Source organism: Otolemur garnettii, unplaced genomic scaffold (assembly GCF_000181295.1).
Source record: "Otolemur garnettii isolate 467f Iridium unplaced genomic scaffold, OtoGar3 scaffold00092, whole genome shotgun sequence".
In the NCBI taxonomy this organism is placed as follows: domain Eukaryota; kingdom Metazoa; phylum Chordata; class Mammalia; order Primates; family Galagidae; genus Otolemur; species Otolemur garnettii.
Genome location: NW_003852487.1, coordinates 1916190 through 1931148, shown reverse-complemented (window position 1 = coordinate 1931148; position 14959 = coordinate 1916190). Strand labels below are relative to the sequence as shown.

Sequence of the window (14959 nt, the reverse complement as noted above, 5' to 3'; positions counted from 1 at the left end):
GGCTAGACACTTGCATTGCTTCACCTCACTTAGTCTTAGAGGTGACTGGTGCCAGACCACCTCTTACAGATGGCACCAGCCAGGCACAGCAAGATTAGTAACTCGTTCAAAGTAGACTTCAACCCTGGAAGACTCCTCTCCACTCTACTTTCAGAGATAAACATAGAGGTTACCATAAAGCCTGGTGGTCTCCAGACCCCAATTAGAGGGGCAGAGGGCCTGAGCCTGCAAGACTAATGGAAAATGGGAGCATCTGTGGGCGGCTCCTAAGGCTAAGTGGGTAGGGCACTGGCCCCATATACCAAGGGTGATGGGTTCAAACCCAGCCCCAGGCAGCTAAAACAGCAGTGGCAACTGCAACAAAAAATAGCCGGGCATTGTGGTGGGTGCCTGTAGTCCCAGCTACTCAGGAAGCTGAGGCAAGAGAATCGCTCAAGCCTAAGAGTTGGAGGTTGCTGTGAGCTGTGATGCCACAGCACTCTACCGAGGGTGACAGAGTGAGACTGTCTCAAAAGAAAAAAAGAAAAAGAAAAAGAAGATGGGAGCATCTGCTCACCCTGGGTTTGCTTCCCTGCCAGGCACCTGGCTCAAGGAGATCCCTGCTCTTCTCTGGGTACTAATGAGGGATTTATATACTACAGTACAAAGTCACTCACCAGGATAGGGGAGCTCAGACTTGGACCCTTCAGGGATGTCAGCCTCCAGCCAGGTCTGAGAACCCTGGGCTGTGCCTGGGCATTTAGTGGTTCTGGCCTGGAATGTGTCTCACAAGTGAGGCCTTGATGCCACCTGAGGGAACTTTTACTGGGGAGGCAGTCATAGGGGGCTCCAGGAAGGGGCTCAACACCCCCGGGAAAGGCCCTTTCCCCACCAGGTTACCATCTCAGTATCTTACATTTATGTGCTAACAGGGTGAGGCAGCGATTGCAGAGATTGCCCCGCTAGCCCCGAGCTTTTGTTTCAGATGGGCCAAGCCAAGGGAACGAAATCTCCAAGCCACATGCTGTCTGGGCAGGCCTGCCCCACCTCCTGACATTTGTTCTCTAAATCAATATTTAATCTAAAATAAGTCTCACCTTCATTTTAACCTGAATTCAGGCCTTATTGAGCCCCAGGACTCATTGAAATGGCTCTCTTCCATCGCAAGTTATGTCTGAACTCCCAGTGGGGAGGGACAGCAGGAGGGCGCGTGAGGCCTCAGCCCCACTTTGCTTGGTGTGTTCTGTTTACAGAGAACCCTAGGCTTGCTGTCAGTGCCACCACCATGGGGGTGGGAAAAATAGCAAGCAGCTTGCAGATGTTCAGAAAGGCACATTTGTCTACAGTTGAAGGGCTGTCAAATAAAAACCTATTTGTGATAAGGAGGTGGTACCCCTGTTCCAGCTGCGAGTACCAAAAGCAACATGTGGGGAAAGGGAGTGGGATGATCTGTGTCACCTCTCATGGGCACCTACTTCAGATCTGTCCTTAATGCCTGGCCCACTGCTCTTTGGAGAACACGGGCATCGTGTAAGAAGTGAGTGGCTGGCTGGTGTGCACTGGCTCTCCTGTTCGTGGTTTGTGTGCTGAGCACTCACTGCTTTGATGTACTGACCACTTACTATGGACCAGGCGCATATGACGCAGGACAATTCTGCTTATTGTTTAGACACTGAGGTCACCCACAGGTAGGCATTGAAGCCCAAACCCACCCAGACCCTCATGCCTCTGGGCTCAGCTTAACCCTTCTTCTGCAGCCTGACTTGGGGAAGAGGGCATGATTGATGGTTAGTCTTAGAGCAGGCAGAATTCATGAATTCTGAACTGTTTGGGGTTTGTTCTTGTTTTCTAAATTTCAAAATATTAATTAAGAGATATAAGTATTTTATTACATAGATATCTTATATAATGCTTAAGTCAGGGCTTTTGGTGTGCCCACACCAGAATAGTGTTCACTGTACCCAACTGGTAAGGTTTTATCCCACCCTTTTATCTCACCCTTTCCCCTTCATGTATCTCTTTGTGCCCATGTGTACCCATCTATTGGTTCTCACTTATCAGTGAGAACATACAGTGTTTGGGTTTCCATTCATGAGATACTTTACTTAGCTCCACATTGCTGCAAATGACATTATTTCATTACTTGTTATGGCTGAGTAGTACTCCATGGTATAGATATGAGTTTGAAATTAAGTTCACAAACTCATCCTAGGAAAACTGCTATATGGCTCAGTACTGAATATTGCTACAATCACCTTTAAAGTACTCCCCTTAGGAAGCTATGCAGCAACACCAGTGCCTAGTCTACCCTTCAAAGCAATTTTGAAATTCATTTTGTGGAATGGCCATCAAAGCTGTTACCGTAGGAGATGGGACAATTAACTTCACGAACTCATCCTAGAAAAAATGCTTTGAAGGGTGGACTAGGCATTGACATCAGTGCATAGCTTCCCGGGAACAGTACTTCAAAGCTGACCGTAGTGATAGTCAGCAAAAATGAGGTATGTAGCACTTTTTCTTGGATGAGTTCATGAACTTAATTGTCCACCTCATATATATAACATTTTCTTTATCTACTCATGAACTGAAGGCCACTTAGATTGATTCCACATCTTATAGATTGTGAATTGTGCTGTGATAAACATTCAAGTTCAGGTGTCTTTTTGACAAGATGACTTCATTTCCTTTGTGTAGATACCCAGCAGTGGGATTGCTGGATCAAATGGGAGCTCCACATTTATTTCTTTACGGAATCTCCATTCTGTTTTCTTTAGAGGTTATACTGAATTGCAGTCCACCAATAGTGTATATATATCAACACCAGCATCTGGTGTTTTTTGACTTTTTAAATAATGGCCATTCTGATGGGGTAAGGTGGTGTCTCATGGTTTTAATTTACATCTCCCTAATGATTAGTTATGGTGAACATTTGTTCACATATTGTTTGTTGGCCTTTTGTTTATATTTCTTAAAAACACATTCATGACTTTTGCCACATTTTGATGGGATTGTTTGTTGTTGTTTTCTTGCTGATTTGTTTGAGTTCTTTTGTAGATTCTGAATATCAGTCCTTTGTTAGATATATAATTTGCAAATATTTTCTCCCATTCTAAAGGCTGTCTAATCACTTTGTCGATTATTTCCTTGCTGTGCAGAAGTTTTTAAATTTAAGTCAGTACCATTTATTTATTTTTGTTGTTGCTCTATTCATCTTTGGGGTCTTAGTCATAAATTCTTTGCCTAGGCTGATGCAGTTTTTCCTACGTTTTCTTCTGGAATTTTTATGGTTTCACACCTTACACTTAAGTCTTTAATCTGACCTGAATGAATTTTGTGTATGGCTAAAGACAGGGATCCTATTTCATTGTTCTGCATGTGGCTATGTTCTGCATGTGGCTTCCCAGCACCACTTATTGAGTAGGGCTTCCTTTCCCCAGTGTATGTTATTTTTTGCTTAGTCAAAAATCAGTTGGCCATAGGTAGATAGTTTTATTTCTGAGTTCTCTATTCTGTCCTGTTGGTCTATGTCTCTACTTTTATGCCAGTACCATGCAGTTTTGGTTACTATAGCCTTGTGTTACAGTATAATTTGAAGTCAAATAGTGAGTTGCCTCTAGATTTGTTCTTTTTACTTCACATTGCTTTAGCTATTCCGGTTTATTTTGGTTCCAAATGAAGTTTAGGATGTGTTTTCTAGATCTGTGAAACATGATTCTGGTATTTCGATGGGGATTGTGTTATATCTATAATTACTTTGGGCAATAAGGACATTTTAATGATAATGGCTCTACCAATTCACGAGCAGGGCTTGTTTTCCCATTTTTTTGTGTCATCTGCGATTTCTTTTATCAGTGTTTTGTAGTTCTCCTTGCAAAGGTCTTTCACCTCCTTGGCTAAGTATATTTTCAGGTATTTCATTTTCTTTGTAGCTATTGCAAATGGTATTGAGTTCTTGATTTGGCTCTCTCCTTGACTGGTAATTAGTATATAGAAATGCTACTGATTTTTGTACATGGATTTTATAACCTGAGACTTTGCTGAATTTATCAATTCCAGGAAACTTTTGGTGGAGTCTTTAGGGTTTTCTACATACAAGGTTATATTATCAGCCAACAGGGATAGTTTGACCCCCTCTTTCCTGATTTTGATGCCCTTTATTTCCTCCTCTTGCCTGATTGCTTTGGCTAGGACTTACAATGCTATATTGAACTATTTGTTTTAAAAGCTTTTTCAAATGGGTTAAGGGGATGCATTTGATCCTTTTTTCCTCTCAGGTGTGTGGGGTATTTTGAGATGCACATTTAGGTATTTATGAAGGATTTTTAAATGTGCCTAGACATTGAGCTAGGAATATATACACATGCACAAATACATGCACAAGCACAAACAAATATATACACACATATATACATGTGCACCTAAATGCACACATATATAGACACACATACATCCTTACATACATACCTAAATACATACACACAGAATACACACATGTATACCCCCACATATATACCTAAATACATACCCACAAAATATACCCATGTACACACATACGTAAACATACATACATAAAGGCATACACCTAAATATATACATGCAAACATCACACATATTTATACATATACACATATATACTCATCCACATAAATATATACACATATATACAAACACACATACCTAAATACAAACACGCATTTACCCCACATGCATACATAAACACAGGCACATACCATGCACATGCATACATGCCACATACACACATACATATGTAACGTATATATATACAAATACACATACGCATGTATATATACTCACATGCACACCTATATACATAATTTTACACACACATGCACACATATATCTGTACATACTTAGATACAAACACACACAGAGAGGTGGGAAGAGTTAGGGAAATGAGTGTAGGATGGGGAGGACAGAAGCAGGGGAACAGGGAGTCCACACTAAACAGAATTCTACATGGGGGTTGTTATGATCCTAATATAAATAGATAAGAAATCCAAAGCTAAAAAAATTCTTTGCCTTCCTGAGACACACATGGTGAGCTCCCCTTGAAAGGCAGACCTGAACATCTGGCTCCAAGTTCTATCTTCCCACTAGACCTGTTCCTTAGAAGTAGGTCACTGTGCTACAGGCTACATGGCTGAGGAAGTGAGGGCCTAAGAGCCCCACTGCCACCTGGCAAGCCCTGTGCTGGGACAAAGGGGCAACTTATGGGAACCATAAGTCTGCCTTGGCATTCCCATTGTCTTGAGTCATGACTCTCCCTCCACTTACATTATATCCATAATTACTTATGTGTAGGATTTAACTTAAGACCCCCCTGAAGTCTCATATGTGCCCCTCCATCTAAGATCTCTTAGTTATCTCCATGCTTGGGTCATTGTGTGCTCCCTCGATTCTCAGGTGGATAAAGCATAGCCTTTCTTTTCTAGAGAGTTCTTTGCTATATAATCTTGCTTCATCCTATCTTTAAATCTTGTGAATTTGGGAGATTTGCAGGCCCTAAATATTTATAGAATCCCAGTAGAGAGACCTAACAGACTCAGATCATTTCAGAGGTGCCCAGTTTAGATGGTAATAAAGTTCACTTTGAACTGCTGTTTTAAACAACTGGATTGAGATATACTTCACATATCACAGGATTCACCTATTGGAAGTATCTAATTTAATGGATTTGAGTATAGTCAGAGTTATACAACTATCACCATGGCCAATTTTAGGACATTTTCTTCATGCCAAAAAGACACCCTGTACCAATTAGCAGTCACACTCCAATCCTCCAAAACCATTCACAACCCCTGACCCAGCCAACTGTGGCCCTTGGAAAACACTAATCTGCTTTTTGCCTCTATAGATTTGCCTATTATGGACATTTCATCTTTTTTTTTTTGAGACAGAGCCTCAAGCTGTCCCCCTGGGTAGAGTACCGTGGCATTACAGCTCACAGCAACCTCCAACTCCTGGGCTCAAGCTAGTCTCCTGCCTCAGCCTCCCAAGTAGCTGGGAACACAGGCGCCCGCCACAACGCCCGGCTATTTTTTTGGTTGCAGCCGTCATTGTTGTTTGGCGGGTCCAGGCTGGGGATTCGAACCTGCCACCTTAGGTGTACGTGGCTGGCGCCTTAGCCGGTTGAGCTATAGGTGCCGAGCCTGGACATTTCATCTTAACAAATCATACAATATATTATCTTTTGTGACTGGCTTCTTTCACTTAACACAAGAGTTTGAACCACTTCTATCAAGTAATCAGTTTGTGTATTTCATCTTTTTGCTCTTGTCTTGGTTTGTTTGTGTTTCTATAAAGGAATACCAGCAGAGGGATAATTTATAAAGGAAAAAAGGCTTATTTGGCTCGCAGTTCAGCAGACTATACAAGAAGCATGGCCCAGCATCTGCTTCTGCCAAGGGCTTCAGGTTGCTCCCACTCATGGCAGAAAGCAAACAGGAACTGGTGTGTGCAGCTCACACGGGAAAAGAGAGGACATGAGAGAGGGGATGGCGGTGCCAGGCTCCTTTTAACTACCAGCTCTCTCAGGGACTAATAGAGTGAGAACTCGCTCATTACTGTGAAGATGGAAGGCACCAGGCCATTTGTGAAGGATCAGTCCCCAGAACCCAAATGCCTTTCAAGAGATCCCACATGAGACTTAGTGGGGTCACACAAACCTTATCCAAACCGTAATAGCTTTGTTTATTTTTAAACACACGTTCAGTCTAGAATGTCTCCATTTATATGAAATAAACATGTATTTTATCAGCATATTTGGCCCATTTGGTTTCTTGGAGGGTAAGTGGGTCTAGAGCAGTGGTTCTCAACCTTCCTAATGCCACGGCCCTTTAATACAGTTCCTATGGGTCATGACCCACAGGTTGAGAACCGCTGGTCTAGAGGCAGGCAGGCCAAGTGCCACAAAGGGGTTTAGAAAGGCTCCCACCTTCTTGCTTACATCCCACCCAGCCCCACTCTGTTCAGGATCTCTTTTTTAAAAATGCTTTCTTGAGTTATAATTCACATACCATGCAATTCTCCCTTTGTTAGCATACAATTCTATGATTTTTAGTATATTCACACAGTTTTACAACCATCTCCACAATCAACTTTGGAACACTTTCATCACTCTAAAAAGAAAGCCCCTCACCATTGCCAGTCACCTCCCCTTTCCTTCTGCCCCTAAAGCCTGGGAACCACTAGTCCACTGTCTATCTTTATCTCTTTTGCCCAGGCTGGAGCATACACTCCTCAGCTCAAGTGATTCTCTTGCCTCAGCCTCCTGAGCAGCTGGCACTACAGGCACCACCATCACGTCTGGCTAATTTTTCTTTGTTTTATAGAGGTGGGATCTCACTCTTGCTCGGACTTTTCTTGAACTACTGACCTCAATTGATCCTCCTGCTTTAGCCTCCCAAAGTGCTAGGATTACAGATGTGAGCCACCATGCCTGGCCTTATCCTTGCACTAATTCTTTAGTAATTACTGCTAAGGTAGAATTACATCTACAGTTTTGACATTTGTATTCTATATGTCTCATCTCTTTATTTCCCTATTTTCCTCTTATTATCTTATTTTTTTTGTTAAATGGACGTTTCTAGTGTACCATTTTAATTTCCTCATTTTTGCTTTCACTGTATATATTTAAGGGCTTCTGTAGAGACTTGCTCTAGTGCCGGTTTGTACTTCAGATTTATACTGAATTTCAGTGACATATAGAAAATGTACTCATATATAGCTGTATTTCTACCTTTTTTTTTACGCAAATATTATACATATTGTGTCTGTATATGTTAAAAACTAAAAAAAAACATTTTTATAACTATTTATGTAATAATATGCCTTTTATAAAAATTGGGAAAAGAATGGGGAGGAAGCATGTATTTAGAGATTTGGTCTTTGTAGCCTTCTTATTGACTATTTCTAGCCCTCTTCATTTCTTCCTGTGCTCAGTTATCCCTTTTTAAACTTCTAACTGGTGTATTGCTTCACTTGTTACTATCTTTGAACATCAGTGTTCCTCTTAATTTCTCACCCCTGAGAAATCTGTAAGGTCCTTAGGCATGCCTTGTTTCAAATAAAGTCGTTCTCCTTAGGCAGATCTGGGGTGCTCTCTGTTCTAATGGACTGTCCTTCCCCCAGTGCAGGATCTCTGTGTCACTACACCAAAGCTGGAGGTAGGGACCATAGTCCTCTTCATCCATAGTCACATACCTGCTACACAAGTGGGGCACTGGGTTGAGATGTTACTCCTGGATCTTCTGGGCTTGCTCTTCCCTGTGTGGAACTTCTTCCCTATGAATGAGCTGGGGTAGGGCAGCTGGGCCCAGTATTCTCAACCTGCCACACCTGGTATAGACTCCCAGTTTCTAAGTAAAGGCTGGGTGAGAGAAGGCAGCCCCAGTTCTCTTGGTCATACCTGCCTAGAATTGGGAAAAGGAAAGACAGCTGGATATGAGATGCTGGCAGCTTTCCGCCCCAGAGTAAACCAAATTCCTACACCAGGAGCTCCATCTTTTTAGCTGTCTGCCCAGGTGGAGTTTCTGTCACACTAAGCTAGGGGGGAGCAGGAAGAGTAGATCGTGGCTCAGATGCCACAGACTCTCATTATTCTGAGTGAGATTTAGCAAAGTGTCATATATAAATCTTTCTGTGTTTGCTATATGCCCTTAGAACCATTTCCAAAGAGTTTAGGCTCGGTGCCTGTAGCACAGTGGTTACGGAGCCAGCCACATACACTGAAGGTGATGGGTTCAAACCTGGCCCAAGCTAGCTAAACAACTGTAACAAAAAAATATCTGGTCATTGTGGCAGGCATCTGTAGTCCCAGCTACTTGGGAGGCTGAGGCAAGAGAATCACTTAAGCCCAAGAGTTAGAGGTTGCTGTGAGCTGTGACACCACAGCACTCTGCTAAGGGCAACACAGTGAGACTCTGTCTCAAAAAAAAAAAAAAAAAACTCCAAAGAGTTTTTACCAGTTAAATCATTGTTCCACTGGGAAAAGGTCTGCTGAGCTCATCACATTGCCATTCCAGAAGTATCTTTTGCCTTTATGACTAATAATTCTTCTATTCAGAGGTAACTAGTAGTAGGAAATGTGGGCTTCTGGCTTGGTTCTCTTGATTCCAAATTTACACAAACAGAATCAAGTTATGAAACTGTAGATAATGGCCTGAGAGGAAAAAGCAAGGGTCACAGGGGTCAGACTTAGGATTGCTCAGCAGTGGAATAAACCCCAAATCTGTAACACCAGTTTTCAAATAGGCTGTTTATTTAGGTCCTTATATTTAGGGACTCAGATTTGAATGCAGGTTTGAAATGTTTGTCCTTCCTGCTGAAGGAAGCATATAGATCAAGTGCATTTTAAACTGGGACCTTAGGGATAAAGAATAACATACATTCTTTGCCCTGGGTTCAGACTAGTGGTTCGATACAGCATAGACATGTTTAATCATGAACTAGAGCAGGCTCTTCCTGCCCACCATTCCTACACACACCCTCTTCTCCAGACCCCAGGGCATAAGAAGTCACAAACCCTACATAGTCTCTGTTGGAAGAACTTTCCTGAGAAGCTCATATTTCACTAAGAAAATAGTGATGCCATCCTTTCTTTCTCCAGGGTATTTTTTAAACCATTTTCAGAAATATTGATAAAGTCAAAATTCTGCAAATTGGTTGACAGGTGCACAGGAGCCTGCCTGATCGGAGCTGCTCAGAACGATGCCAAAGTGTTACATGGCACATGCTAGGGTTCTTTCTGTTTCTCTGGTTAGAAATAAGAAGCTTTTTTTAACCGTTTTATCACATAGCTGCTTATGAATGATATCAGGACTATTGCTCAAATCACATGTTAAAAATTGTTTTCGAAATCCAAAGAAACAGTTTTCCAAATCTCTCCTGCTCCAACCAACTTAGACCAACCCCTCATACCTAATTAATTCCTTAATAATATTTGAGTCTTTCATCTTGTGAATATAATACCCAAAGTGTTGGGATTATCTCTATTAGCTGCTTCCCAGGCATCTGTGCACCTTTAGAAACTCTCACAGTTGGTCTGATGCTGCATCCAATCACATTCTATTCTCTCTGGTTTCCTGGGAAACCAACACACATCGCTACTTCACATTGCACAGGAAACTTACCAAAAAAAAAAAAAAAAAAAAAAAGACCCTGAAGCATTTCCTTTTTGTCAATAATTCTAACTTACTAAAATACATCCTCATTAAAAAATAATAGCAACATATAAATAATAAACAGAGCAGGCAGCAGGAGGAAGAATGTCATTTCAATACTGTGCCTTCTCTAGCAGGCAATGGCAAGGTCTGAACAGGAGCCCAGAAGCTTGGCTTTGAGCTCTAACTTAGCCTGACACTTATTTTTCATGTGACCCTGAGTTCATTCTCACTTCTCCTCCCTAAATGAAGAACAATAAGCAAACAGTCTCTCTCAGTCTCTTGTTTCTGCTTCTTTTTGCACAATGGTTTGTTCTCTCAAATGGGCTTTTAGAATCACTTGGCTGGGTTTATGAGCAGGGGCTGCTCAGGCTCATAGCCTCCCAGCTTTATTGACCACACAAAGAACTGTTCCCTTCCAGATGCAATGTGAAAAATCACAGGGCAAAACACTGATTGGCTGAGCTTAAGTTGCATTAGTCATTACCCAATTAGCCATTAGCCAACTGCCATTTTCTAAGAGGTGAGCCGTTCAGCCCATGTGGAAAGGTTGCTTCCTTCAAAGAAGGGGCCAAGGCCCAGACATAAACACTAAGCTGGACAACCACTCCCAATTTGTGTCTCCTGCCAGGACCCCAGCACCCAGATTTGTCATAGACCCTTCTCTAGTTATGGTAAGACTTTTAGATCTTTGAGGAACACATGGTATGTAGCTACTAAGAAGTCTTAAATTAAACAGTATTTTGATAATTATATGAGTATATATGGGTCTGAGACATATGATACATTTATTCTCTAAACAGTTCCAAACATGCTCTTAGAGATTCAGACTCCTGCAAAAAGTTAGCAGTCCCTTCCAGCCAGATTGTGCCTACCCCTACCTATTCGTAAACCTCACTTTTCTATAGTCTAACAGCTGCAGGACGAGGAGCCAGACAAGATTTGGGCAGAGAGATACCCTAAGGGTCCCCAATGGATGTTGCACAGGGTTACTGAAATAAAATAAAAAATACATGTTCCCACTGAATTTGATAATTTTTCACCACATAGAGAGACTCAGTATAAGACTCATCCCTATACACAGTATTTCTCTACCTTTTGTAGGACTGGGGTTGAAGCTATCCTTTATCTGTTGCTGGGAAGGCTTTATTTCTACTGCCTTTAGCTAAGATACTAGTGCTGGGTCTGAACCCGGCCACTATGACCCTGAAAAGATCACTTGCATTTGTGGGTCTCATTTGCAGAAAGTGAATTTTCAATCACTGCCTCTCATGTTCTTCCACGTGAGTGTCCCTTGATAGGGAAGTTGGATGAGGAGGTCCCAGAGCACCTGAGGACACAGTCTGAAGAGGGTGTAAGTCTCCAACCTTATATTTGACCTTCAGACGATAATGAACCCTAACCCTGGTTTGCAAACCTAGAACTAAATTGCTGTCATTCATTCCTAGCTATTCTGTGATTTCTTACGTGAAAAGTGCTACCTCCAGTGTATTTCAATATATGCTCTTTTTCCTTAGCCTCAGATTTGGATTCAAAGTCAGTGCCTCAAGAAGTGACCAACTCAGTTCAGTGGCTGATAAGAGATTCCTTTGGCTTCTTTCAGAAGATCTTTGTTCTCTTTTCTTCCTGTCCTAGTTTACACAGAGCTTTACCTTATAATCCACCTCTAGGCCTCTAGAAAACAGATGAAGAGTAAATCTTAAACAACAGCCACAAATACAGATCCTTGATCTCTTAAATGAAACCCTTGAGACCAGATATATTTAAGAATGTAGCCTCAAGTTTGGGAATATGTTGTATATTATGTAACATCCCCAGTAGTGTGGGTCTAGCACCCTGGGATTAAACACGTTAGCATTTCTTCGGCAAAGCATGAAAACAATCATACTAAATAGCCCACATCACTTCAGCTCAAGGTTAGCAGCTAAAGTGACTCAAGTCAAGTCAGGTTTCACCACCAAATAAGCTACAAAAAAAGCTCTTGGTTTTCAGAACATTGTGGGTTTTAGAATTAGGAATCAGGGTATGGACCTGCTCAGCTCATGCTGAGGAGATGCCCACGGGTGGGGGGGAGTCAGTTCCTGGGCAGGTCCGGCACTTAGGCACCAGCTCCCACCAGGCTTCTCTCACTGGGCCTTGCCTCCTCCCTCTGGAAAAAGTAATAATAATAACTGTGTCATAGAATCTTGGGCATTTGCAAAGATAATGCAAGTGCATGAATCTGGTCTGTGACCAGCTGTCACTAGGATGTTGTTCCTCATCATCGTGGATTCTGGAGAAGCTGGCTCTTGCTTCTGGGCGTGTGTCGGAAGAAGACGCTCTAAGCTCCGCATGTCTGTGAGTGAGATGAAGTAAGAGGCAGAGGGACTCCAGGTGTATTCAGCAGTTGACAGCTCACTGTGTCATAATACACTTTACATTCATGTTCTGAAAAGTCCCCAATCTGTGACTTGCTGTTACTTTCATATAAATACTCCAGTTAGTGCTAGATTTTCAGTCTGTGTCTGAAAATCCCAGGAGTCTCTGGCTTCCCCCTACGTACACGAGGGATTTCTGCATGGCCCAGAGGAGGACTGCTCTTCCAGGCTTCTACGACAGATGCAGGCTCCTCTGGTGCAGGACAATGGTAGTTCAGGGACGAAGCTTCCCAGCTGGGTGTTGATTGGGTGATTCATTTTCCAACTACCAGATGACCGAGAGCAACCAGCCAGAACATCACTCGTGGCACTGAGGGAATGCTGAGTTTCCTGAGTCTCAGGGTGGATTCTATAAAGTGAAGAGATGTAGGTGACATTCTCCTCCCTTCCCCACTCCACCCGAGAGGATGCTGCTCACACACCCTAGGGGAACTGGTTTTGCCTTCTTCCTTCAAGCGTATTTCCATTCTGAAAGAGGCACTGTGACAAGGGGCCACAGCTTCCCCCGCCCCATTCCTAAGATGCATAAGATGCCTGCACCTTGCACCAGCAGCTCCCAGCAAGATGCTGCTGATCTCCAGGCCAGGTCCTGCCTTCCCTGCAGGTGCCTTGAAGTGGGTGGGCTGTACCCACCACAGTGTCCCATTCCCTCCTTCCTCCAACTCCAAAAGCTGGCCTTCATGTTTATAGACCCAATTTTGGCCTATCTAATGTTTCTATGGCCCTCTGTACCATCCACTCGGGGGCAGTGAGGAGCCGCTGTGTTTTCAGGGCTCTGGGAAGCATCTTAGTGTTGGTCTTGCCCCAGAGCCTAGACCAGCTCACTGGATTCTTTCTCCACCAGGTGGCTCCCCACACATTCACTCAGGAAGCTCCCAGGACCCTCAGGTGGGGGTTCCCAGGGTGTTTCAGCCTGTCTGGGAAGATGTGGCACTTGTCAGGGAAACTGGGAGCCCTTCACTCTCTTTGAAAAAACTCCCTTTCAGCATCCATTTTCGCCTTAGCAATCCTTCCAGTGATTTAAAATCAACACAAAAGACAAAAAAAAAAGACTGTTCTTTTAAGAAAATGAACATAGAAAACATGTGAGCTCAATGTTCTTAATGGAAGCTACTGATTTATTTTATAAAAAGAAAATAAAAACCCTCAAAGGACTGATCTTCAAACCCCAGTGGCATACCCATTGCCACTTTTCCATGGCCCTGTGTTGAAGGATGAGACAGATGTATTGGACATTCTGGCACATCTAGATGGCTTCTTTTCTCTGTGCCCTTCCCACCCATGTCTCCATGGATGGGATGTTACACAGTCATTTTCCATAGAGGCTGCACTCATCTCCTCTCTTCCATGCTGGGGCACCTTCTCTTTGGTCTGTAGCCACAACCCTGGTCTTGATCTCAGGCAAGCTGAAGACTCTGCTCCCTTCCATTCCTATTGGTTGACTGTGTTCTTCACTGTGAGGACAGACAGAGCATCCCCTGGGGCCTGGTGGACCTCTCCTGGGAGCTTGTTGCAGGAACCAGACAGAAGGTGTAGCTCTCCTTGCAGGCATGGGAGCCCCAGTGCTGGGGAGGGGCTGAGACAGCAGGAGAGAGTTGGCACGTGCCCACCACAGTGGCACTGCCGCCTCTAGCACCCCATTTGCTACCTGACGCCCTCCTAGGCTCACATTGCCCTCTCCCCACAGGCCACAGACTCAGACTATGAGGACGCTCTGCCCAAGCACTCCTTCGTCAACCACTACATGAGCGACCCCACCTACTACAACTCATGGAAGCGCCGGCCCCAGGGAGGCCGTGCCCCAGTGCCACACAGGTACGAGGCAGTGGCAGGGGCCGAGGCGGGGCCGCACCTGCACACGGTGGTCACCACGCAGAGTGCCGGTGGTGTCTACACCCCCGCAGCCCCCGGCACACGGACTCCGCTCACCGGCTTCTCCTCCTTCGTGTGAGCTATGCCTCCATCAGGGTAGATCAGATGGGAACACTCCGGAGTCTATTTTTGTTAAGACAATCAACTCCAATAACTGAGCTGAAGTTTTTGTTTAAAAAAAAAAATTCTGATAAGTGATGGTTTTACCTATTTGTGAACACTAGATTTCAATTAGAAAGGTTTTTTTAATGGCTTTTTGTAACATCACTGCAGGAAGCAGGTTTCTTTCTTTTTCTTTTCTTTTTAAGAGAAGATGTATTTCTCTGGTGCAATGGCTTGGCACCACCGGGGCCTGGGAGGATCTCAGACCTGACCAGCCCTGGGTTTCTCCATCTTAAAGACCAGCTAGGAAGCCTGGGAGGGGGGAGAGTGGAGGGTCAGTGAGATCTCAGAGCCACCCCGGGCCGCCCCTTCTCTTTCTACCTCCTCTTCCGGAGAACCAGCGGCTCC

The 14959-nt window shown here is 43.7% G+C and overlaps 1 protein-coding gene across 1 annotated transcript in view; it reads left to right on the top strand.

Annotated features, from left to right (window-relative positions):
- SDK1 (sidekick cell adhesion molecule 1) overlaps window positions 1–14738 on the top strand; it is a 1049055-nt gene extending 1034317 nt beyond the window's left edge. The window contains exon 45 of the mRNA XM_003795444.1: window positions 14265–14738. Within this exon, the coding sequence (XP_003795492.1) occupies window positions 14265–14528 (264 nt within the window). The 3' untranslated portion in view covers window positions 14529–14738. The remainder of the gene's footprint in view (window positions 1–14264) is intronic.
- The last annotated feature ends 221 nt before the right edge of the window (window positions 14739–14959 follow it).